At 44.8% G+C, this 26621-nt stretch overlaps 1 protein-coding gene across 1 annotated transcript in view; it reads right to left on the minus strand.

The window, feature by feature from the left end:
• Window positions 1–26621, minus strand: part of CLMP (CXADR like cell adhesion molecule) — a 77819-nt gene that overhangs the window by 14830 nt on the left and 36368 nt on the right. The window contains exon 3 of the mRNA XM_074356981.1: window positions 3580–3737. Coding sequence (XP_074213082.1) covers window positions 3580–3737 — 158 coding nt within the window. The remainder of the gene's footprint in view (window positions 1–3579; window positions 3738–26621) is intronic.

Below are 26621 nucleotides of genomic sequence, written 5' to 3' on the forward strand. Positions count from 1 at the left end.
ATCTCTGTCCTGATCTCTCCATATTTTCGGGAAAATAGAGGGGAAAGATTTCTGTTGTGTGTTCATGACTCACCTTGGGGGAGCTGTTCACTCTTACTTTGGAAATTCTGTTTCCATCTCTAGAAACAGGAAGAAAGCTCTCGAGTTCTAATGGCCACGCTGTCTAGGCTGAAATTCAAATATTCCTGGGGCTTCATACCTACCCCTAAATGTTCCCTGCATATCTGCACATCTGAGACAAAAGGGGTGAAAATGTTTCTGTTCAGACCTGGGATCCAGGTCTTTGTTTAGGCACCACATCTGTTCCAACCCTTCCTGTATTTTCTTTCTCGGTCCCTCTCACTCTTACTCCCAGCACCCTGGCAATTAACAAGCTTTGGCAACTTTACCCACTGCTTGTTATTCCAGCTACCCACGACTGGCGTTTAAGCCTGAAACTGTTCAACTGATCTTGCTTTTTTACACGAGTCCCCCTTAAAACAGCGTGCCACACATAGATCAGCGTGCCACACAGTGCCAGAGTGATCACTCTACAATGCAAAGATGCCCTTTTCTCTCTGAAAATCCTTCAAGAACGCCATGACATTCTAGGAAAAATTCCAAGCTCCCTAGTAGGTAGGCAAGACCTTTCCATTTCAGGTCCTGCAGCCTGCACAGGTTCCCACTGGCACTCCACCCAGACCAGCTGCTTAGGAGTTCCCAGCTTGTGAGCTCCTCAGGGCAGAGCCTTCTGGCAACGTGAAGGTCAACCATGCCTTCTTACAAGAAGCACACCTTGACCTCGCCCCTCCTCCAACTCTTCTTGGCCAGTGGCTTTTCCTTTGTTTTCATCTAGAATACTCTGCGTATCTCTATTGTGATATGTATCTGTTCTAGGAGCTCCTTTATAAAAGAGAGAGTGTGTATCGTGGGAATCCAATATTTATTAAATTTAACTAAATTGATTCTTGATCTTTTAGAACTTCCAATAGTGCCAAACTTTTCCCAGCATCAGGGTCTTTGCACAATTAGGTCTGTCTGGAATACTTTTCTCCCCATCCTCTTCTTATTTCCATATATAGCACATGTTCTGATTTCAAGTTATTTATGAAGATAATGCAGCTAGTGGTTAATAGCCCAGGTATTGATGTCATAGTGCCTAATGTCAAAAATGGGTGACTTTAAGCAATTTCTAACCTTGTATGTGTATGTGCACGTGCCTCGGGTCCTTATTTGTAAAATGACACTAATAATCCTAGTTATGAGGATTAAGTTAAATGAGATAATATGTGCCAAACAGATCTGTGCCCAGCATGTAGCTAATATTTATTGCTTTGTACTTAAAATTTTTTTTTTTAATTATTGAATGTCATTCCACGGTAAGCTTCAAAATGGCAGGGACTCTGATATTTTGTTCGCTATTACACCTCAGCGCCTACCGTGGCATACAGTAAGTGCCAAGTAAATTCACATCATCTGAATGACTGACTAAATGACAGTCCTTAACATCAGGTCATTAACTGAAGATAAAAGTAGGGAACTATGACTGCTTATCAAAGAGCTACCAGAGCTGTATCAGTCGCCTTCTTTAATCAGCCCTTAGGTCCACTTGGCTACATAACCAAGCAACTCTTTTTTTCTTTAGTTTAAATGAAACACTTGGGTAAAAGTTAGATGAGTGGCATCATTCTTAGGTTTTTATTAGAGGAACCTGGGCTTTTATTTACTTCATTCAGAGCTGAGAGTATCATGTCTAGGATTGATTACAAAGTGGCTGGAATAAACACGCTAAGGTTAAGGTGACCTTGCTTTAGAGAGAATAGGGTGAGTCGCGGGGTGATGAACTATAAGAACAAAATGACAAGTGGTATCAAAATAACAAGGTGATGCAGGCCACCGCTGGAGCAAGTTCAGCGCCAACAGTGAGCCTGAATTTTATTTTCAGCGAAAACCTGCACGTCTTTCCGCACAAACCCTCTAATGAAATTAGTGGTACAGACAGAGGAGAGGAGAGGGCAACTTTTCACTTTGTAGAAGGAAAAGAAGAAAGTTCTGAAGAAGAAGGAAAGTTTAAAGTCACCTTCCCTCAGTTATAGATTTTTTTTTAATCATGAAACTTTCAAAAAAGATTTTTTTCTGCACATATTTTTTAAATTTACATATATGTACTGTTCATTGTTTCTAAGAACGTTTAGAGCTTTAGCTTTTTAAACTTATATAGTTATTAAAGGAATAAAGCCAACCACAAAATAATTCAAAAAGATACATACACCCCGATATTAACAGCAACATTCTTTATAATTGCCAAGATACGGAAGCATCCTAAGTGCACATCAGTAGATGAATGGATAAACAGGCAGCATATATATGTAATGGAATACAATTCATCCATAAGAAAGAAGGATATTTTGCCATTTGCGGCCCTTCGTTCACTTTTTTTTTTCTTTTCAATTCAAAAACCAGAATTGTGTAACTGGCATAAACGTTTCCATTGCATCGAAAACAACAAAATACCTAGAAATAAATTTAACCACGGAGGTTACCTATACTCTGAAAACTGTAAAAAGGCTGACGAAGTAAATTGAAGATGATACAAAGAAATGGAAAGATACCTTGTGCCCTTGGATTGGAAGAATCAACATTATCAAGATGGCCATCTACCCAAAGCAGTCTGCAGATCCAATGCAACCCCTGTCAAAATACTCACGACATTTTCCACAGAACTAGAACAGACAATTCCAAAATTTATATGGGACCATAAAAGACCCCAAACTGCCAAAGCAATCTTTTGTAGGTCTTTTTTTTCCCCCTCTCTTTCAACAAAGAGATTTTAAAAATAAGTCAGTGGGTAAAGGGAGTGAGAAGAGAAAACCTAGGTTGAGGAAAGGCACAGAGGCTGCGTGCAGCCGAGGCAGAAAGGACAGTGACAGTAGGCCCCTCAGTTCTCATTGGCTGATCAAGGCCAGCCCAGTGGGTCATCAGGAGCAGGGTGCTCCAAGTTCTGTTCACACGGCCAGAAGCTCACAGAAACCACCAGACCGTCATGGTGGCTCTGCCGAACCTGAGCACGGAGACCCAGGGCCAGCTCCTTTACTCTCCACCTCTAGAATCAGTATCAGTTCCTTTGCCAACCAATTATACATGTGTTCAGCATTTCCGTTCATGTCCTGTACTTGTTCCTCTGTATCATATGTTCTTCATCATATTACACAGAAGTCATGACCGCGCGACGCTTAAGCATTGGCAGGTGGTGATGGTTTCAGAGGAGGAAGAGGAGCAGGCTATACAGTCTGGCCCACGGGACTAGGCAATCAAGCGGCTGCATCTCAGTCCCCTTCAGAGGAAAGACACCACTAGTTCAAGCTCCCTCCTTGGGCAAAGGAGAGATGGCTCTCTTGCTTGGCCAAGGAATGCAGACTCTCTTATCCTCACCACCCACTACCTTTCTGGTTTATGATTTTGTGTCTGGAGTCCGTCAGCAGTAAGCCAGATGGAAGAGCAGGTCTGTCGCTTTCTGACACAACGAGAGAGACTGGGGGACTAGGGGAGGCGTGGGGGATGAGAAGAGAGGTGGCGGGACCCTGACCAGTGCACACTCACCACTTTCTGGTTCCCGTCCGTATCCGTGAGCAGCCATTCGATATCCAGTGTGTCTTTTTCTGGGAGCCCCAGTTGATGGTGACAGGGCAAAGTGACCTTTTCCTCTGCCACTCTCTTGATCTCAGTGTGAGTCCCCAAAGTTCCAACACAGTAGGAAACTGGAAGAGGAAAACCTCTGATGAGTGATGCAGAAACTGGATGGCAACGTGTGGGAAGCAAATGTTACAACTAATAATTATTGGATGTTTCTGTGGGCAAAGGTACTGGAAGAATCCTAGACCAGAAGTACCACAAGTGCCAGGTCTCACACTGGATCCTCCACTAACTGAATCCATCATCTCTTCCTTAACGCCCCCCAAATTACACTCTTACTAACACCCCTCTTTCCTACCTGACTGGGGTTTTGTGAACAATGAAATCACTCAGGTCAACAACTGTGTCTTTTGACCTTTTGCTCTCTGACTAGCAAAGGTTTCCAAAAAGGGCGGAAACCACAAGGGGAGACAGGAGTTGGCATCCTCCCAGGACAGGCTCCAGATACCAGTTCACTCCTCAGATCCTTCTTAAAGACAAGCTACACTCACCGAACTATGAGTCAATGCGGCAGTGCCTCCAGGAACAAGTGGGCTCTTATAGGCACTTCCTGCTTTCAAACACATGTTCTCTTATCCCCCCAACTTCTGGCGTCGTTCTCTGTAGTTTCATATCATATGGCTTCAAAATAGGAAGCAGCACTTTCTATCCAAAGCAAAATTCTGAGTTACCACATTTGGATCCTGTCCCTTCTTGCATCCAATATTTCTTTGGCCAATAGGGATTCAGTCCCACTTTTGGCTTTCTTTACCTCTAACTTTCATCTTCTCCCAGCAACTTTAGATTCTAAGTTCACCTTCTCTCCTTCCTGTTGATCTCTTTCAGTCCCTGACTATGAAATCTACAGTACTGATGACTGATGAATTGGTATGATGTTACCTCACCTGATTCTCGGTATGACGTGTCTGGCATTCAAGGTGTTCTTTAGCCCTGATCCTCCTCCACCTCCTTACACAGTAATAAGAAGCTCAGTGTGAAGAATGGTCTCTTTCAAGCCATTCACAATGTAACAGGATCATACAGCCTCTAAGCTGGAACCTTCCCAAGGTCCAGGGTTTGTGTGACATCCTCTCTCCTGCAGAGAACTCACTCTGTCACTTCAGAAGGGCTTTAAGCACTGAGAACCGAGGATGGATCGTGACTAACAGAAGCACACAAACTCCCTCTCTTATTCCCTGTTCATTTCCCGAAACCGATTAGCAGCCAATCAGTGGGAAGGAAAAGGGCCAGCTTCTTGCCTGCAGGGGAGAGAAATAAGGAGGAAGGGAGCAGGGGAGATTGTGATTCTCTTTCAGGGTTAGAGCCCTCAGAGGCTCTGAGAGAAGCAGCAGGTGGGTTCCCAAGCTCGTGGCAAAGAAAGGAGACAAGGAGTCTGCTGAGCCTAAGAAAGGGCTCAGAACCCACAGGATAAGCCCATCGTGGGGTCTCACTGACGTTCTCAGGAAGGTTTCTGTTATTTCTGTGTCGTGAGCACTTCCAGTGGTATGTCTCTACGCTGAGCATCAACTCTATGCAGAAAGGATTATTACCCAAGTCTACTGAGGAAATGAGAAGAGCGGGTTAGCAACTTGCCCAGTATCACACAGCTAGGAAGAAGCAGGGCAGGGCTCCACCCAGATCTGTCTCACTGCGAAGCTCACACTCAGACAGCCATGCTATGCTGCTGTGCCTTTTTAAAAAAAATTTAAAAAGTAGATATAATACCTTAAAAACAAATTTTTTTTAATGGAGGTACTGGGGATTGAATCCAGGACCTCACGCATGCCAAACACGCACTTTGCCACTGAGCTATACCTGCCCCACCCTGGGCCCTTTGTTTTATGTGGCTTCCTGGATGTCTGGTTCTCCCATTAGCTCATAAGCTCCTTGAGATTAAGCTCCATTCAGCATTGCATGCCCAAAGCACTCAGGCCGGCTCTCACACACTGCAGATACTCAAAAAATACCTGTTGGATTGATTTGAATCAAACCCATGCACTGATTTTACCAATGAGCAAACTCAGATCTGGGGATAAAGGAGTCGGCCCAAGGTCCGAAAACTCATTTAGTGACAGAAATAACATGTAAAAACCCATCTTTCCTCAGCCTCCATAAAGCAGCAACAGAGCAGCAGGGAAAGGAGCCGGCTTGCACTGTACTGAGCAGTGCCTGTAAGGAGGACCTCTGGCTTCCACCTCAATCGCCTTCCACTGGACACAACAGTGCGCAAATGAAGCCAGGGTCCCACAGCCCCGGCAAGGCTAGAGGACCCAGCACCAATCTGAGCACACAGTAGGCATTTTTTCTACATCAAATAAATAAATGCAAAGAATCAGTTACGAACGAACATTGTGGATTTGAGCCACTAGAGGGAATCAAAGGCTCAGGTTTGATGTCCCAAAAGGAAACTTGGTGGTGGGTGGTGTGCTCTGCCACAGCGCCAAGCCTATTTATACCATACCCAGAATTAAATACAGCGGTGCAGGGACGGGGCCACTCGGTGAATATAAATGACTTTACCAAGGCAGGGAGCCTCAAGATCAGGGCGCGTGCACCTCTGTTCCTCCCTGAACCTCAGTTCCTCAGGATCCCTGCATTTCTCAGGTCCTCCTCTGCTCTTTAACCTGTATATACCCTTGTTTTACAATCTACGCAGACAAGAGCCTGGGCTCTGGGTACGACCCCCAGGCTCTGCAGTGTTCATGGGGACTGCTGAGCACGGGTCTGTCCCTGGGGTCAGCAGGAATCCAAACACCTACTGGCCAGCCTCTAGTTCCCCGGGAATTGAAAGAGTCATCTTTGCTGAGAAAGACCTTAGGGGTCATCAAAATTTAACTGCAGTCTGGAGAATTGACATGTCAAGTCACAAAGCTGGCTGGTGACAGAACTCTAAGTAAAGGGATCATCTCTACTGTGTGTCTGGGACTCTGGTGGCGTTCAGTGGTGGGGAGAGGTGTGGGAAGGTGGCAGTGGTGAGGATGCCTCCACGTGCAAATGCAGTCAGGGAAGCCACAGGCTCCCCCTAAGCTGAAGCCTCTGCGTACAACTCAGGCATTTAGCAAAGGACCCTTGGGAGCTTGGGAGAACTGCCCTCTCCAAGCCTCAGTGTTCTCATCTGCAAAATGGGAATTAAGTAAGACACGGAGGTAAAGCACCTGGTGACAGCACACAGGAGTGGGGATACATTCCTTTCAATGGACCTGTTCACTCACCTGAGTGGCAGGAGAATTTTGTGTTTCCCTTTACATAGAATATTCAAGAAAGCCTCAGGAGAATCAAAGGCATCAAATGTCATTCAGAAAAATAAAAGGGATTTTGGAAATTTTAAAATAAACTTATTTTATAGATCAAGAAATTGAGGCTTAGAAAGAAATGGCTCATCCAAAGGCCACCTGGTTTCTAGACTAATATATATAAAATTCATTAGGGGGTGTGTGTGTGTGTACACGCAGGTAAGTACCTTCCAGACCGTTTCTGGAACACTGTATATAATTCAAGATAGAGCAGGATGCAACAGAGAGTATGAGTTTGGAGCCAGATGTGGACTTAAGTGGCCCTACGACCAATTAATTCCCTGGCCGCTCTGAGTCATTTTTCTTCTCTGTAAAATGAGTATAAAAACATCAACCATGAAAGATTAGTGTAAGGATTACATATGACGTCTGTAAAGGGTCTGCCACTGGCACAGGGTATACAGTACATACTCAACCAGTGGTGATTAATAATTGTACACATGGTACTTTGAAAGATGAGGAAAACCAGAAGAACGTGCTGAGGAGGTGAAGCTGAATTGTGAGGAGTTTGAACGTCATTTTGCTGGGCAACTGTTAATATTTGGCCACATTTGCTCTCTCTCTCCACGTGTGTACATATATTTTTTCTGCTGATACATTTCAACATCATGATCACACCTAGGAAAATTAGTAGTATTGTATGGAGGATCAGTCATTTTTGACAAGAGTGGTTAAGGAAGACTCCGATGAGTGATAGAGTTACGATGGGGTTCTAGAAAGACAGCCAGGCTCTTCCTGCGCAGACCTGAGGGAAGGCAGGAAGCCGTCCTGGAGGAGGGAGTAGCTTGAGCAGAAGGCAGCCCCTGTCCTCTCTGCCAGCCCCCATCCTCTCTGCCAGCCCCCTCGAGCGCCCCCACTGGGATCCAGGGAAGTTTCTTTTCTCTCTATTTTGCCTTCCCAGCCCCACATCCATCCCAGTCCCAGCATCTCTCCAGTCAGCTCTCTTTACGAGGTCTTCAGGAAAGGAAAACCAGATTCACTCTGAGCTGCTAAGTGACTGATTCATTTTACTGTCTTCTCAAAGACAAACGTCTATTTGATATTTAGAGAGAGCCTGGAGCTGAAGGAAGGCAGCTGTGGGTCTCAGTGGAATTTCAGACGTCTGGGAATTGGTGCGGTGCTTTGTTATTTTTTTCCCCTCAGGAGGTGAATATTTGTTCCTATAATCCTCAAATTAGTGGTGTGGGTGCAAGGACCAAGGTGGCAGCCTGAGCCTTGGGCTTCGGTTTGGGGGACGGTGAGCTTCCTGCTTCCTCCTGCCTCCCAGCTTGAGGGTTGGTTTTAGAGGAGGAGGGGAAAGGTGGGATGAGGAAGATGGAGTAGGAAGTAAGAGGGGGAGTGGAAGGAGGGGGCATGCGAGGGAGGGAGCAGGGCTAGAAGAAGGAGAGGACAGGGGAAAAGGGAGAGCTTTGTGCTGATAGATGTTAGCTAAAGTTTCCAGGCTAAACACAGGCTGATTAAAAATGATGATCTCACCTCCCTTCCCCTCTGTGAAAAACTCTCACTATGTACTTCGTGTGTATTTATCCACATTAAAAAATTGTATGGAGCTCTTCACCTGCCAGGTATACAGGGAATACAGAAGATGATAAAAGTTTCTCCTCCCTCCTCAAACCGTCTGAAAGCTAATGATTAATAACACTTTACATTTATTTAGCAAATAACAATTAACTCAGCCTAGTCAAATGCATTATCTCACATGAGCCCTATGAGCTAATGTTATTAGCTCTGTTTCAGAGAAGAGAAAACTGAACATCACCCATTCAAGGCCACAGCTGATGGGTGGCATTGGGGGGACAGGCACCAACCTCCAATAACAATAGAATTGTTATTCTGTTCTCTTTGCCATACCAAAGTTCATTGCCTTTGCCTTGAAATTGGTTGGAAACACAGAGATCATGTTTATTAACTATGGATGGTACACAGTTAGGTAGCAGACCTAATTGAGTGGACCCACGTCAGATATATAACTATCTTGCTAGCTGAGCCAAAAGCAAGATGAAATTTAATAGAGACAATTGTTAGAAGTTATAGCTCGACACCAGCGGAGGGTGGGAAAGACCCAGAGGACCCGGGAGCGACAAGATTTATACTGACTAGTAGCGTGAAAACCTGCTGAAAAAGCCCATGGAGTCTGGGCTGCATTAAAAGAGGTTTGATGTCCCAAACAGGGGGAACAACCACTTCCTTGTCCTCTATCCTAGTCAAACAAGCCCATCAGAACACGTGTGTTCAGTTCTAGAAGCCGCGCATGAGAGGGGCATTGACGAAAAGTGTTGGCATCCAGGGTTGTAACTAGGGGACGATGGAATCTAAAAAACATGTCGTGGGAGGAATAGTTGACACAATTATGGGTGAAAAGTTAGGAGGATGGAAGACTAAGGGGTAACATGGTAGTTACCTTCCAACATTTAAAACCCTGCAAAACAAATAATAGGTTTATTGGGTGTTGTTACAGAGAGTAGAATTAGGTCCCAGTGGCATAACAGAGTCAACCATAAAATGGTAAGCTGAGAGATCTCCGACACCTCTTTCCAGTTGTGAAACAACATGATTCTCTTACAGAGGATTTATTCCATTTGGGCTTAATATGTTGATAAGACCTTCTGACAGCCCCTGCCTCATAGGAGAATGAGTTGCATCATTTAGTGAATTTCCCGTTAGTGGACTCACTCAGGTGGGGGTTATGACAGGAGCTGTGAAAGGGATCCTTACATGTGGATGTTGAGCTCAGTATTTCATGTCCTTTCTAACTAGAACATTCTACGAAATATTTATTGAGTGCCTGCTTTAGTCCAGGCACTGTCTTAGTATACAAAGTAGGTTACCGATGTATACTGTTAGCTGTCAATTGATTTTGTCAGCATCAATCAGCTTATACAATTTGTACAAATGGTCTACTTTTGTTCCCCTGTAACATTACTTTTATAGATCACGGAAGGGCTCTTTCATAGAACTGAAAGGAACTGGCCCACACGTCTAGAGCATTTCTTTGCTATCTGTGGATATTTTAATCCACAAGGGGGCAGCATTTACTTAGAGAGGATTAGCCGTGCCTGACCTTGAATATAGCTCTTGTATTACTAGTAAAAAGGATTAAAACTGACAAAGAATTATAGACTGCCACGGATTTAAGCTTGATAAGCACTTTGCTGCCATTTGTGGTTATATGCTAAATTTCAAACTGTATGCATTTAGTTTCCGAAGGCTGTGGAAAACGTGGAAACATGGTCAGGCATTTGAGAGGAACTTCATTAAAGAAATAGAAACATACGCTTTTTTAAAAATAACTTAAGGTCACTGGTTTAACTTTTTCCAACTGAATGGATGTTTACTTTGTCTGAGACCAAAAAAACTTATTTTTTACGAAACAAATTAGTCACTCGGGTGTTGTAAAGTATTGTCTGCAGAGTCAGTAATGAAAGGCAAAGAGAGAAGAAACAAGAATCCATCCAGGCGGCGTAGAGGGACAAGGAATCTGCAGAAGAAACCTCCAGGTCCTTTTGATTTAGTTATTAGCCTTTGTTCTTGGCCAGTAATTTACTGAATTACAAAACCCCGGAATGCTCTGTTTCTCTGTAATCTAGATCCTCTGTAACTGGTAATCTAGAATCTCCCAGAAGGTCATCTTGGTCGTTGTTTTGCCTTTAGGCCAATTTCATAACTAATCTGCTAAAACATACTAAATTATTCACATTCTTTCATTATCAATGAGAATCTGAAACCACAGCAAAACTGTTACAAGATCTTGACAGGTCTGTTAGTATCAAATTGTGTATTATTGTATATCATAAGATATTCAGGAATACTGACCTCCTTAATCAAACACCTTATCCAGGATGCTTCAGATTCTGGGTGCCACAGACTAACAGGAACATTGACAAAAAAGTTGGCACCCAGAGGGAAGTAACCAGGCGCACACAATTGTTCAAGGAATATGAGTCGCACTCCTGTTACCAGCCTGGGTGATGCCGGGGTAACAAAGAGGAATGACATCATCTTTTGTCTATGAAGATGTCCCGATCATAGAGAAACAAAACAGGCACCCAACACATCCAGTTCAAGGCAGTGTGTGATCAAGGATGGCTTCACAGAAAAAGAAGTATTTAACCTGGGCCTGAAGAATGGGCTGGACGTTTAGCAGCTGTAATCGATAGGTGATGACATTCCAAAGACTGGGAATGGCAGCCTGACTGCTTAGGAAACAAGTTGCCAAGGCGACCTCCATGCTCAGCAGATTAGAACATCATCATGGACCCTCAGTCCTGACAAGTTCTCACAGGCTGGTCAGTAATGTCACAGAATCAGCATGTAAGCTACACCACTGACCCACAGCCTAGGGGCTGACTATCTGGGAGTAACGTATTATCCTGATTTCTCCGTAATAATTGTCGGAGGAAGGCTACCAATGTGGTCTACAGGGATCACTCTGCCACTGAGAAACATACCAGTTACCCCTCAGAATTCTGTTCTCAGTAGCAAGCTCATCCATGTTCCATGCATGTATTCAAGTTCACATGTGCAGGAACATGCACACACACCTGTCTAGAGACCCCTACAAGCCTGCCTGCATCAGTATGCAGATCAGACGGGAACATACGCCTCGGATGCTGAGGCTCCAAGAACGAACCTAGTTCATTGACATGCCTATTTATAGCCTCTATCTCATTCCAAATGCTAAGTCGCTTTCTAAATCTAAATCTTTTATTACCTTCGGCAGAGAGATTTGACCAGAGGAAGGAAATTAAAAATAGACACAGATTGGCTACTGAGAGAGCAGTAGTCAATTTTTAGGGCTTCACGGCAATGGAGAATTGAGATTATGTTGATAATTAAAATCCACTGATAAATTAAAGCCTCAGCTCAGCCTTTAACTTTATCCTTCCCCCTCCACCTTCCCATCAGAGCTAACGACAAAGAGAAGATGACCGGTCTGAATTTCATCTGTTTCCGCTTCTATCACCCTCTCTAGGGACAGACAGAAGAGCCAGGAAGCAAACAAAATGGTAGTACAAATTTGTCATCCAATATATTTCAAAATCCCCTATGGAAATATTTATCACTAATAGCTAACAATTTCTGAGTGCCTATTACGTGCAAAGCATTGCACTACATGACTTGTATTTATTTCCCATGAATATTTTCTCTTGGTTTTTTTTTTTTATGAAGGGGAGGTAATTGGGTTTATTTATTTATATTTGGAGGGGGTACTGGGGATTGAACCCAGGACCTTGTGCATGCTGAGCATGCGCTCTACTGCTTGAGCTATACCCTCCTCCCCAGTACATATTTTGAGTTTTGTTCTGCAGAAAATGTGGGAATTGTAACTTAGTGTTAGTTTATCTGAAAGTATTCTGCAAATTATAAAAATGCTTTATATTATTAGCAATATCTAACATTCATTGAGTGCTTACAATATGCCAGTTACTGTATGCTAAGGGATATACACATATGTATACATTTTAAATATATAAAAATTCATTTAATCACTTAACCTTATGAAGCAGAGTTTACCTCATTTTGCAGAGCAAAACTTAAGACTCAGAGATGTTAAGTAATTGGCTACGATCTCAGAGCTAATAATTTCAACTCCGTCTGACTTCAGACCTCCCATGCTTTATAAATGATGTAAACTATACTCTTCCTATCATTCTGGTAATACATTTTCCTGGAATATGTGGGGAAATTTTTACAGAAGCCGTGCCATGCTAATATCACAGAGGGAAAAAAAAAAGAAATTACCTTCCAAGATTATGGCAGGTCAAATGTGAAAGACAGTAATCCCCCCAAATGGCATTTGTATCCAACATCCAAGAATATAGTCTTTCTCCAGGAGGCTGATGCTACAGACCTATTATCATTTGGACAAAGTGCTGGAATATATTCTTACTAATATGTTCATGAAAAGATGACCATTCGTACCATTCATTTAGCACAGACTCCTTTAAAAGGGCTTAAAAGTAACTAGTGTATTAAGTACTTAAGGTCAGCAGGAAGCTTTAATATGTTTTCTACAGCATGTTTGTGAGCAGAACAATAACTGGGCTTAGCTCGTGCTTCACAAGAAACATCTCAGAAGTCCTCTCCTTCCAGAGACAGAGAATGGCAACTGAAAATCAGGACCTTGATCTGCACGCGACTTAAAGATGGGGTGCTGCTAAATCTGCTAAACCAGGCTTCAGCTTCTCACCTTAAGGCGGCAAGAACAGACCTAGCATTGCCGTTTGGTTCCCTCCACCCAGTATATACCCCTGCAGACAATGTCAGGTCTCAGCACAGGAGGATTTGTAATGCCAAATGATTTCCCCTAGCTTTACTCCCTTCCCGTCACTCACCCACACCCAAGTGACTCAAATGGCTGCTTCATGCTCATTTATTCTTTCGTTCACTCATGTATTTATTCAAATGACCTAGAGCTGAGTCTTGGCTTTGGCTCGCCAGAGGATTGTCTTCCAGATGATCTTCGCATTTCACCAGCACAGCAGATTCTGGCTGACCGCCCCTTCCCCCTGCCTACTTCACGCTTACGGGAGACGAGTGAAGAACCGGAAATCACCCAAGGGCTTTTGGTGGTTCCCAAATCTAATTAATTACTGGCATCACTTAAGAAGTGACGTTTTGATTCGAAACTTTTTGGAATAATGTAGTGTAAGCATATGGTAAACATTCAAACAGAACAAAGCAGTAAACAGTAAAAGGTAAGTCTCTCCCCCACACCTGTCCCTCGGTTTCCCTCCTACAGGTAACCACTTCCCGTGCATCCAATGTCTCACCTGACTCTCGCTTTGGCTGCTGTGGAATCTTAGCTTGAACAGTTTTCACTCAGATTCCACAAGGCATTGCTCCATTGACCTCCAGCTTCCAGAGTGACTGCTGAGAAGTCTGATACCATTTTAAATCCCAGTCTTTCATAAGTGACTTCTTTTTTTCTGTCTGGAAGTTTTTAGGATCTTATCTTACATCCCTGGAGATGTCAAATTTGGCTAAAATGGGTTTTTGGTTATAGGTCTCCCCCCACCTCCACTCATTTATTGTTAGGCTATTTAATCTGAAAACTCATTTCATTTAAATGTCAGGAAAAGTTAGTATATAATTTTAAAATAATTCCTTCCATTTTTCTCTTCTTCCTCTTTGCACACATGTGATAGATGTTGGACCTCCAGGGTTGATCTTCTCATTTTCTTACCTTTTTCTCGTGTTGTTTGAGTTGTTCCAAGAGTTTTTTCCAAAGGATTTCTCAGAGATCATTAAAATCAGCGATTCAAATACATTTAGTACACACTCCTTTCTGGCTGTGCAACCTTTGACAAGTTCCATTCTCTCTGTCTCTCAGTTTCCTCATCTATAAAATGGGGGAACTAACTATAACCAACTCATGGGCATTACATAGGATTAAAGCATGTAATGAGGATTAAGTTAGTTTTACTACATGCCTGGGACACAGTAAGTGTTCAGTAAATATTGCTATTATTATGAACTGGTTCCTTTTGTATAACATTCTACAATTTCTCCCCTTGTGTCCCTTAGGATATCGATCATAGGGTTCCCTGCATGGTCTCTGTTTCTGTTTTCCTCTTGCTTTTCTCAAATGTCTCCTGTTGGAGAGAGAGAGATACCAGAAAGCTCTCTGGCAGTGCTGCAAGTGAACAGGGCTTTCTGCACCTCGGATTTCGCTGTAGGCTTTTTCCGCTGTGGGATTTCCAAATGTCAGCATCCGGAGGCTTTCCCCCTGAAGCTGTTTTCTTTCTCCAGAGAAGAATTCTCAGGGCACCCATCTGTCAGTGGGAGGTGGGTAATGACTGCCAGTGGCCGGCAGGGTCCTGTTCAGAATGCAAATCAAACAGCCTCAGAGCAAAGGCCTCCCGACCCCGACTGGGAATCCCCACGTTTACAGTGTGGCTCTTTGCTCGTTGCTGGGCCCAATGTCTCCGAGTCTGGTCCTCCCAAACTCCTCTCTCCTGTGGGGTGGGGGGGGGGGGAGTTGGGGTTTCTCTGTGGAGGGTGCGGAAGGAGAAACTTTGATCTTTTTAACAGATTTTCACCCGATCCCCCAGCTTTAAGAACACTCCTCAGCTCATCCTTTTGCTCTACCTGTGGAGCCTCAGTTCCCGAGCCTTTCCACGGGAGCCTTTCCACACGAGCTGGCTTCCCTCCCACAGCAGCGGGTTTCAGCCGCCGCGATCTGTTAAGTCAGTTCTCTCTCCCTCTGCTTCCCTTCATCCAAACGTCTGTAGACATTTCTCTTTCCCCTTGATTTTGTCCTTGTGGATTCACAACTGTTTTATTCCTTTACTTTCATCTTAATGGGATTTGGGGAGACTTGTGTTCAATCCACCACCAATAAGTGATTGGGGGAGGGGAGCCGGCATCATCTTCGACGCCCTAGACATTTTCTCTGCTCCATTTTTGACAACAACTAACAACTCGATAACACCTGTGGCTCTTTTCCTCCCACTTGTCTTGTTCAACAGATAGTCCTCTTTGCAGGATGTGTCCCTCAGCTGTGACACTGCCGTCTAATCCTGTGCCCGATAGGACAGTCCTTCAGGGACAGAGCTGCAGGTCCTTGTCCTCAGGTGGCTCATGTTGGAGACAGAGTGGTCACACCCCTACAGAGAGTATTCCTGCTGCGGCTTCCTTTGTTCAGCGTGAGAGAAAAGGAGAAAGGACCTTTCTGACTTCTCCATAGGACCCTGCCTGAGAGAAGGGTACCAGAGCCACATGAAAGCAAGTCTCATCTGGAATTAGGAAACTGTCATCATTTTGTTGAACTTTGGAATCCACAGAGAAAAAGTGGGGGTGATACATATTTTTTTTACTGTCTTTTTTCTTTCCTTCCTTCCTTCCTTCCTTCCTCCTTTCCCTTCTGTTCATCAGGCATGTTGTATTTAAGCTATTTTGGTTCAGACTGGGGAGAAATGAATCAAGGTTTTCAAAACGCACTAGAGAAGCACAGAGACCTTGGGGAGAAGCCATCCTGCCGATATAAATGCAGCCCTGTTCTGCTCGGTACCCTCCTTCCTCCACCCTCATCTTTTTGCTGTGTTTGCAGCTTAGAAACCCTACAAGAGACTGAGCCTTCTTAGGAAAAATATTTGTTTAAAGTGTTCATTTTCTCTGTGGTCTTTAAAAGCCACTGTGGCTTTTAGTCCCAGAATCAGCTTTTCTGGGCATATCACGCTGGCCCCCAGCTGTGACCTTTCTGGGGACATGACCTCTACAGAACTCTAGCAGAGATCAGAAGATTTTTGTTGGTGAGAAATGGGTGGCTAGCCCTGCGAGGAGCTGCGTGGGACACGCGGGTGGATCTCCTCGACCCCTGGCTCCCGTGCGCGGGTACCGTACCCATCTGTGCGCAGGGTTCTGTGAATGAGACGGGAGTAGGATTAACACGGGATTCCTGATTCCTGCCCTCACGGAGCATCCAGTACAGTTGTAAGTGGTGTGATGGACTGAGAATAGCGTGCGACAGTACAAAATTGGCAAATCCTGTGAAGTCACAGGAGCTCAGAGGAGATGGCAACCCCATGGGCGATGAGCATCGGTGGAGGAAGTAATCCTCGTGGTCTGAAGAATCCGAGCGCTTCAGTAGGTAGGGTGGGGACAGGCAGAGGGAACTTCGCCAGACACAGACGCAGGAGTAGGGCCGGATGTTTGGGTGGGAGCAAAGTGACCACTCAAGGCGGGGTTGCAAGGGAAAGAGAAGAGGAGTGAGTCATCTGAGGCGAGATTTAGGAGACAGAAGCTTCTAGAGAAACACTATTTCAGCTGGCTCTCAGAGAACAGCTCTACTTTTCCTTGTGGTTGTTGTTTTTAGTTTAGCAGTAGTCTCAGTTTTTATCTACAGTCTTCCCCCGCGTCTGGTTTACCATTCTTTGAGATTAACCCAGAAGCAAATGGACACTTAATTTTGCCTGCTTCCCCCACCCCATCACCACCTTTTAAATCTCCAGGCTCTTGGCTGTGGTGGCACAGGTGAGAAAACTGAGACAAAAAGGACTTTAGATAAATATGGAAACCAACATACGTATGTAGATGCATGGCTGGGACACTGTGCTGTACACCAGAAATGGACACATTGTAACTGACTGTACTTCAATTTAAAAATAAATAAATAAAAATAAAAACATTTTTAAAAAGGACTTTAGATACCTTTCATTTAGCACACAGGCCTATCTGGCAGTAGAGGTCTGAAGTGTGCAATCTCCACTTTCCTGGGTTGTGCCTCTGAAATAATATACCAGCTACCTGCCTATATCACTTTTGAGAATATCTGTCATATCATGCCCATCATTCATTCATTCATTCATTTAGTAAAGACTTTCCAAGCACCTGCGAAGTGTCCGAGCCTGCTGGCGGTGCTGCAGACACAGCAGTGAGCAGCATGGATAGTCCCTTCATTTTGCGCTTTTCAGAAAGACATGCCCTTCTCCCGGGGGCTCAGGGGCAGTGTGACGGGGTCACATAGAAGTACAGAATAGTCACATGATCAGTATTTTCTTGGGGCGTCATTTTACTAAATGGTAAGAAATTGAAAATAATGCCCTGTGTTTTTTAAAATATATGGAGTAGAAGATTAAATTTGTATGCATTTAAACATTTGGAGGGGGTAATTCAGTTTGTTTGTTTGTTTGTTTGTTTGTTTATTTATTTTTCATAGGCGGTCCTGGGGATTGAACCCAGAGCGCTAAGTATACACTCTACCACTGAGCTACATCCTCCCCCTACATGCATTTTTAAAGCTGAAGTAAGACTTTAAAGAAACATCTCACTGATGGCAGATTGCTCTGGGCTGCGTCCCCAAGTCCCCAGAGGTGCACGCTCCTTTGCTGTTAGGAGCATTTTTGGTGGAAAAGTTTGCAAAGTGCTGCCCTACTTAACAACCTCTAGGGGACGCAGCCTGGCTACAGGATCAAGTGGAAAGTCCTTCGCTAGGTTCCAGCTTTCCATGTCTGGTCCAAGCCACTCTGCCCAGCAGTCACTCTCCCACTTCCTACACCTCCTCCTACAGCAGAAGCGACTCGTTCCTAAACACACCGGTCACATATGACACATACCCAACACCCACCAGGCTCGGCACAGGGGTGAGGAGGGTTTGTATCCAACAAAAACCACTCCTGTCCACGACCCACGAGGAGTTGCTCACACCCTTTACTGCCTCACCTTCCCTGCCTGGAAAATCTCTCTCCTTCTTTTAAGGAGCCAACCCAAGTAGGTGGCTTTGCCTGAACAGCCGGAGTTTTCCCATAGTACTTTTATCCGTTTCCCATAGTACTCAATATACACCTATTTGACATGAGTCTTTGTATTTTGTTGTGCGTATGTATTTGCTCGTCTGTCCTCCCACTAGATGTTAAGCTTCTCAGGCAGACTGTCTTGTAACCATCCTTGGATACAATGTGTGTCACCAAATAGGCCTTCAACACACGGAAGCTGAGCTAATTAATTTTTCAGAGGGACACACACATTCTCCAGGAAGCTCATCTGAAAGCATTAATTAATTTATTCATCATCTGTCCATTCATTAAACATTTGTCAGCTTTCTACTATTGAGCCAGGTTTATGAAGATAACGGTAAGGAAAACAGAGTTAGTCTCTTTCCTCCTGAAGCTTATAAATTGTGTGAAGAAGGCTCCCAAGAAGAAAGGAAAATACTTAATGGTAAGTTTTAAATTATATTAAATGGGATCAATTAAATATAATTAAATAAAATCTGTACAGGAGGCTATGAACATACAGAATTCCATCTTTAAATATACTTTGAGTTCTTAACATTCCAGGCGATTATGTCATTTGGATTTTAGTAGAATTCTTCTTCCTTTTAAAACTTTTCCTTAACTTGTTCAAGCCTTTTTTGAACAGTATTTTTGGACTGTTCTACCTCTTGAGATAATGACTTCTTTTCCATTTCAGAATTAAGGCTCTTGTGCAGGCAAGGCGAGGATTGGGAGGAACAGTCTCTTTCACATTTAAAAACCAGAGCCGAACCTTCCCAGGGAGGAGAAATGACAAACTGTTTCAGAAAACAGAGAAGGAGGGAACACTTCCCAACATATTTGATCAGAATTACTCTGGTCCTGAAAACCAGATAAAGATATCACACACACGCAAAAGAAAATCAGACCACCATCCCTCGTGAACAGAAAGGCAGGCACCTCTCAACAAAGGCCATTCAAGCGGTAAGTACAAAGAATAATGCATCCAACCAAGTGAGTTTTATCCTCAGAACACATGATTGATTTAACGTTTAAAAAATCAATCATTGCAGTTACCCATATTTATAGAAAAGGAGAAAGGAAATATCATTTCAGTAGATGAAGAAAAAGAATTTAACAAGTTCAACACCCATTTATGATAAAAAAAAAATCTCGGCAAACCAGGAAAAAGGGAACTTCTTAAAAAAAATAAGAAACAAAACCAAAATAGAACTACAAGTTAAAGAGTGAAAATTAATTAAAAATTCAATCATCAATGATCTTCTTGCAAATTGAGTCATAAAATGTACAGAGGTGGGAGGGACCTTGTGGAACTTCGAATAGCTAATTTTATTGAGCACTTGCTAAGAACTTTATGAATATTATCTTATTTAATCCTAACAATCACTCTATAAAATAGTTTCAGTTTTGATTCCCATTTTACAGATAATGAAACTGAGGCTGGGAGAAATCAAATAAATGGCCTAAGGATACACAACTAGTAAACGACCCAGCCAGTAATAGAACATAGGTCTGTCGTTGCAAGTTTGTGCTCAGTACTACTTCTCATTCAGTCACTTTACCTTATAAATTAACGGCGACTGAGTGTCAGGTCACACTGATGCAGGTTAACAGCAAATTTAGGACTAGAACCCAGGCCTTCTGACTCCTGGGGCACTAGTTTCTCCAGAAACCATGTCTTACTTTCACATCTAATCCTCCTACTCCTTCCTTTTCAACAAACACATTATTCCTCCTTGGGAGCTCCAGGCCCAGAATACTAGAAAAATAAATATAATTTGGAGAACCAAGGATTGCACTTCGTCTCCTGCTCTGTTTAGCATTCAAAACCACTAAGCCACACAGAAGACGCTGCCCATGCTCAGAAAAGAGCATCTTGAAGCAGGACTGAGTGGACTCCTCCCTTCCTAGGAATGCAGATGGTGAGAAAAGAAAGTATGCAAAGGAAAAGGAGGTAGAGAAAGTTACCAATGAGGGTAGAGAACGCTGTATAGTTTTCATCTCTTGGAGACTGGAAACTCTCATGCCCAAACAGGAGAATACAGGGGGTGTAAGGACCCCAGGAGGCCTCAGATTGGCCCCTTTGTGACAAAGGTCAGTTCCCATCTTCCTACTCACAGTCCCCAGGGCTTCTTGGAACCACCTGAGAGGTACTGGGAAGTGGTCCCAGGGGCATCAAGGCTCCGGACCTTTTCCCTAACTTCTGGAAAGTTTTGGCAAAGTCAAAAAAAAGAAAAAATTCTTTGCAATTTGAGTACTGTGAATTGAGAAGAAAAATGGCATGGGCTGGATGGTATCTAAGCAGGTCAGGAGGGGGAAGACTCATGTCAACAGCCTTTCTTTTGCATAGACTGAAGTCCCCTCAGTGGTGACCTTGCCCAGACAGAAAGGAGCCCACCTTCCCTGGCCAGCACCCGTCGTGAGCCGCGTCATTCCTGTGTCCCGACCACGTAGAGGAATGTGGCACGAGCATTTTGAATGATAAGAGTTGAAAATGGTTGCAGGGAAAAAAAAAGTTCAGGAGTCAGAAAATATTCACGAATCTAAAACTTGGTTGAAAGCTGCTTCTAAACACACCACGTGCGCGTGTGCAAACGGGCTTCGCATAGAACAGAAAATGTGTGCTAAGACCTGCAACATCTTTGTTTTCTTCTCCAGGTGGATTTCAAAAATAATATACATCATTCCAAAATAGGATGGATACACATGATCATTCGTCCTTCCCCCAAAATAGTTTGATCACTTAGTTTTTAGTTCTTTGTTCTCCTCCCTCAAACATAAAGGGCAGAGAAACTTCACTTGCCCCATCAGTTTCATTAAGAAATGTTTCCTGGTAGTCGCAGAGATTAGAAAATAAATATGGAAAAGAATACTTTGAGTCGTGGAGGGAATTCTTAACTCCTCTTAGTTTAATTTTATGTACTTAAGATTAGGAGCAAAACAATCAAATGGTCAGTAACAACAAAACAAATCCCAGGCTTACCTCCTCTAAACTCTTAAATAGTAGGTTTAAAAACAGTGTGGAGAGTGCTCACCCCAGTGGGCTTGGGTCAGATTCTGCCATTTACTGTGTGGCCTTACGATCCTTAACTTGCCTAAACCTGGTTTTATTACCAGTAAATTGCATAGTAGTAGTCATCCCTATGTCACAGGGCTTTTGAAAGGATTAAACAAAGGAACGCTTGTTTTAAAGCACATAGTATGAAATACATCGTAGCTGTTATTACAAGGAGTACAAAGAAAGTAATCATCGTAGGAAGGGGGAGGACATAGATGTGAGAACCCTCTAAGGAAGGAGTAGAACTGACCCTAAGTGCTGAGCAGGGCCCCTGCTAGCACAAACAGCATCTTTTTTGAGCCACTTGCAGAAAGATACGGTTTTTATCTTCTTCTGGGCTGATTCAGTCCGACGCCAGGGCACATGGCCAGTGAGTGGGCAGCAGCTCTTACTAAGGGATCAGCAAAGGGACGATTCCTATGGGCAATTGTCAAAGACAATTACTTTATGATGCTACTTATTGGTGGAATTGGTGGAAAGCTTTTTGGAGGGTTGCTATGGAGAAGGCTATTTCCTGAATAACAGTTTCTCCGATGTTTCCTATTTCTCTGTGTTCTCCAGTTAGGACTGCCGACGAAGGGGATTCCAGGATCGTAGGGCTGACGTGGAGATATGTTTGGGGAAAGATGAGAAATTTCCAGGAACCTCAGCACAGAGTTGACCAGACCTAATGACTGGAAATGAGCTGGAAAAGGAGGACAGGGCCAGACCAGGAAAAGTTTGCAAGACAAACTAAGAAGATTAGAGTTTATCCTTGATGCTTAGCTAACGGGGAGCCACAGGAGGTTTTAAGCAGGAGTGCTTCATGCTTAGGTTTACACTTGAGCATGAGAGCTCTGTTCAGCTGTGTGACAAGTGGACCGTAAGGGGAGGGCTTGGTTCATGGAGGCCAGGTGCAATAAATCCGGGAGCAGCAATAAATAAATCAACTGTTTCGACTGTGTGAAATATTTCCTTTTTCCTTATTCCTTTTTCCTTATTTCCTCAAGGACAGCAGAACACCCAAGAAAGTTGTCAAGCATCCTTGTAACGTTTGTGCTGATGATCTCAAAAGTAAAGTGTTTCTATGAAAATGATGATCCTGGTTTATAGAGTCCGTAAACAATATACATGTAAGGTCAAGGCCAAGGACTGAAAATTAATGTCCCAAGAGGGAAAAAATGGGGGGAAAAAATCCCAAATGAAGTGTCTGTCTTAGGTATTTTTCAGGAGTGTAGGCTGGGTATTGAGTGCTTTGAAGTAAGATGATTTTCCACAGGTTTTCATTTCCAAGGTCACAGCTCATGGCTGGAACCTAGAAGAGTACTTTAAAGCAATACTTCTGACACGTAGGCCCAGAATGTCACTTAACTGATAATAACTCACCATAAATGGAATCTTGCTTATGTGCTGGCTAACAGCCTTTGGTTTTAGGTGTGACAAGCTGCCAACATAGACTGACAGGGTCTGTCCTCATTTCATATTGGGTCAGTAAACCTCCCCTGCTCAGGTCCCCACAGAAGTTTCTAGCAACCCTTCTTTTCTAGAAAACCAAGTGAATCTTCCACGCTGGAATGTCGAATTTTCCTCGCAGACCTTCTTTTTAAAAGTTCACAAAGTGGTATCAAATTCAGAGCAGAGCAGCTCGGAAGGAGGAAGAGCGGAGGGAGTGAAAGCGGGGGAGGGCTGGTGGAGCCGGCGGGTCCCAGGGGGGAGATGGCCATCTCCTAAGAATAAACAGTTTCACCAGAGGCTGCGCCGGGGACATCTGCTGGCTGTTTGCTTTGGACAGCGCCGGCCAAGAGGTCCCGGGGTGAGTTCTCCCCAGAGATCCGGGGCGGCCCCGACCCAGCAGCCCGGCTCCCCGAGCAGCCGCCCGGGCCTGCAGCCTGTCGCCTGGGGCTGCCCTGCGACTTCCGGAATTTCACAGCAGGGGAAGGCCGAGCCCCAAACAGGCTCCTGGGGGCGGCCACCCTCGCGGGGCCCAGCTCGTCGCAAACAAAGAAGTCAGATGGGCGCCAGGAGCTGGAGCTGCTGGGCTTCTGCGCGGGCGGCGGGCGCAGGGCTGGGCGCTTAAAACCCCAGGGGCTGCAGGTCTCTGCGCGCCCCGGCTGGACCCCGGGAGCGGGGTGGTCCCCTCTCCCTCCGGCCTCACAGCCAGGTACTCCAAGGCCTCTAGACCCCCAGTATCCCGGCAGAAAGAGCAGTAAGTTGCTTCCCCCCACCCCTCCCATTTTTTTTTAAAGGTAACGAAATGTAATGAAAGTGATGTAATTCCATCCTCCGCCCCCCACCCCAAACGACTAGAAAGCCCCAAGCTCCGCCTCTCGCTGGGAGCCCTCCCCTGGATTTCTCTCCCTATGGGAGACCTCAGTTCCTTCAGCTTCGACAGCAAGGAGGGCTGGGCTGGAGAGAGAGGGAGAGGGAGAGAGAGAAGGGGGAGGGGGAGGGAGATTTGGTGGTTAGGGTGAGGGTGGTAAGGCACCTTTATCAAAGTAGTATAAGATACACATCAACCCTTTTAAAACGGAAAGCTTTATGAAGTTCTAAGACGAATACATAACTATAGTCTCATACAAAAAAATGGAAACACTTCAAGGCCTCCCTCCACCCATTCTCTCCTCCTCTCCCCCAAGTACTTCCTATTGTTAATTTTATGAATATTCTAGATTCTTTCTTTCCAGGCTGAAGTCCCACATCTCATCTCTGGTGTCTCCATGGATCGAGGGAGGGGCACAGCAGGAACCCAGTGGAGGCTCCTGACAACCTGTTCCCTGCGTGGGGTCACCTCTGAGTTCTAGGTGGTCTTTCTAGCTCCTACTCCCCAACTTTTTTCACAAGCTGCCTACAGGCAGGACTCCTGTCTCACTGTCCCTCTGTGGTGGAAGGAATACTGGCCGTGGAATCAGAACACATGGACCTTTGTTCCCTACAAGCCGAGTCACTACTGTCTGTCATCCTCCCCGACCCTCGCTGCCCATCTCTGTTAAATGCGGACAATCCCACTCCAGTGGACAGACCCGAAGGTGCCCGCACGTCCCCAACCCCTGGTGTTCATGCTTCTGTATAATCACCGGCCCTTGAGTGCAGGTGAGGCCTGTGACTTGCTTCTAATCAATAAACATGGCCAAGGTGATGATGGACTATCATTCATGATTACGTTAAATTACAAAGAACTCCCTCCTAGCAGACTGGCATTAGAAGCACTCCTGCTGGCCTTGCAGGAGCAAGCTGCCGTGCTGTGAGCTGCCATGGAGAGGGCCCCAGGGCCCCCAGGATCTGGGCTTGGTCTCAGTCTGTAGCCAGTAAAAAACGGAAACTCTCAGTCCTCCAACCACAAAGAAACTGAGGGCTGCCAACAACCACTTGGAGGGAACACACATCCCTCCCCAGCTGAGCCTCCACATGAGAACCCAACACTGGCTGACACCCTGACTGCAGCCTTCAGAGGCTAAGCAGAGTTCCCAGCTAAGCCGTGTCTGGAGTCCAGACCCACAGAAATAACGAGATAATAAATGTGTGTTGTTCCTCACATTGTAGATGATTAATACACCTCTCCCTTTGGTTTGTGTGTGAAGGGCTTTGTAACCTGCAGGGCACCGCACATGCAGAAGGCATTATTGGATCCAATATCTAACATGGTGTCAGGCACCCTGTACTCCCAGGAACTATTTGTGGATGATGATGTTCTTGGTAAAACGAAGTTAAAACGGGCGCCAGGTGAGTATCATGACAGGAAAGAAGTCGTATAGAGCAACAGGCTGGGAGCTTTCTTTCCAGTGCAAGGAGTCCTCCACCTTGCAGATTTCTGGACTGACTGCACGTGGCCTTCAGGTTGCCAGCTGGTGGGTCTCTTTCTACCTTGTCTCTCTGGCTGCATGGTGTCTGTCCCCATTCCACTGCCTGACTGGAACCTGGAGGGACCCTGATCATTCCTGCTGACCTAGCCCCCTACACTTACAGACTTTAGAGCTGTGCCAGCATCTTGGCCACACTGGGCACCTGAAATGTGGCTGACTGGAACTGAGATGGAGCTGAACTGTAAAATACACACTGGATTTGGAAGATTTAGCGCAGTAAAAAGAGTGTAAAATATCTTGCTAATAATTTTCTGTATTGATTATAAGCTGAAATAATCATATTCTGTATATTTGGGGCTAAATAAAATATAGTACTAAAATTAATTTTACCTGTTTCTCTTTGGTTTTTGACGTGACGACTAGAAAATGTTAAATTACAGGCAGACTTGAGTTCTGTTTCTTTATTTTCTATTGGACAGCATTGGTCTAGAGCAACATGAAAGGCTGACTGTGCTCTGATCCATCCCCTGACAGCTGACTGTGATGGGTTGGTGGAGGGCTGCTGCCAGAGGTAAGGGCTCTCTTTGGTCTGGGCCACGGGAAACCCAAGTTAGAAGTTAGAGGACACCCTGTCCCTCGCACACCATGCGCTGCTCAGTGAGTGGTTCGGTTCTGCTGATGGTTTTAATGTGCTGAGTGAGCTGTGCTCCCGAGCGTGTAATGCAGGGTGACACCGTGCTTCCGAGCCTCAGTGAGCTCAGTGGACACACCGGGAAACAGAACCTACTGCATCACCCCTGTCACTTTGCATATCCCCTCCTGCCCATCAGCTCACACCTGTAGCCCTCCCAGGAGGAGAAGATTCATGGCACCAGCAACCCCAGCTCTGGGCCAAGCGCAGGTAGCTCCCAGCTGCGTTAATTTCTCCTGCTCTTTCAATGCGCACTCACCACGCCCAGGAGAGGCTCTCCGGCAAACCTCCGGAATACTTCATCTCAGTTCTAATAATGAGGCTTACAGTTCTTCCGGTTAGACAGCCATTCATAAAGGTTTAAGGATTTTTTTTTCCTGGGAGGTGTAATCGATTCAGCTGTTGGCTTTTTGTTTGTTGGTGGGGAGTATCACCTTGTGGTTAAAGGCAGGGATGCTGGAGTTAGATTGCCTGGATTTGAAATCAAGCCCCGCTACTTCATAGCTGTGTGACTTTGATTTTGTTTCTTAACTTCTCTGTGGTTCATTTTTCTCATCTATAAATGGAGATAAAAAGGTCATGCACTTTTTTTTTATTGTGGTGAGAACACTTAACATGAGATCGACCCTCTTCAATTTTTAAATGTAAAATGGGTACGACCCGCGATTGTTGGCGCTACCCCAGGGCCCAGCTCTCTCCATCTCTCCCTCCACCCTCCCCTGGTCTTCTGGTCACCACCAGCTTCCACACACCTGAATGCTAATAACTTAACTTCCTAATCTAGCCCCACCACCCAGACCTCCTCTCCTTACAGAGCGTTTGCTCACTGCTTTGCAAGGCAAGGGCTATATTCTATTTCCCGTGTAATCAGAGCATGTGCTCAGGCACAGGGCGGCTAGCTGAGCTAGGATATGGTGCAGCTGGGCCAGATTT

Source organism: Camelus bactrianus, chromosome 33, assembly GCF_048773025.1.
Source record: "Camelus bactrianus isolate YW-2024 breed Bactrian camel chromosome 33, ASM4877302v1, whole genome shotgun sequence".
NCBI lineage: Eukaryota > Metazoa > Chordata > Mammalia > Artiodactyla > Camelidae > Camelus > Camelus bactrianus.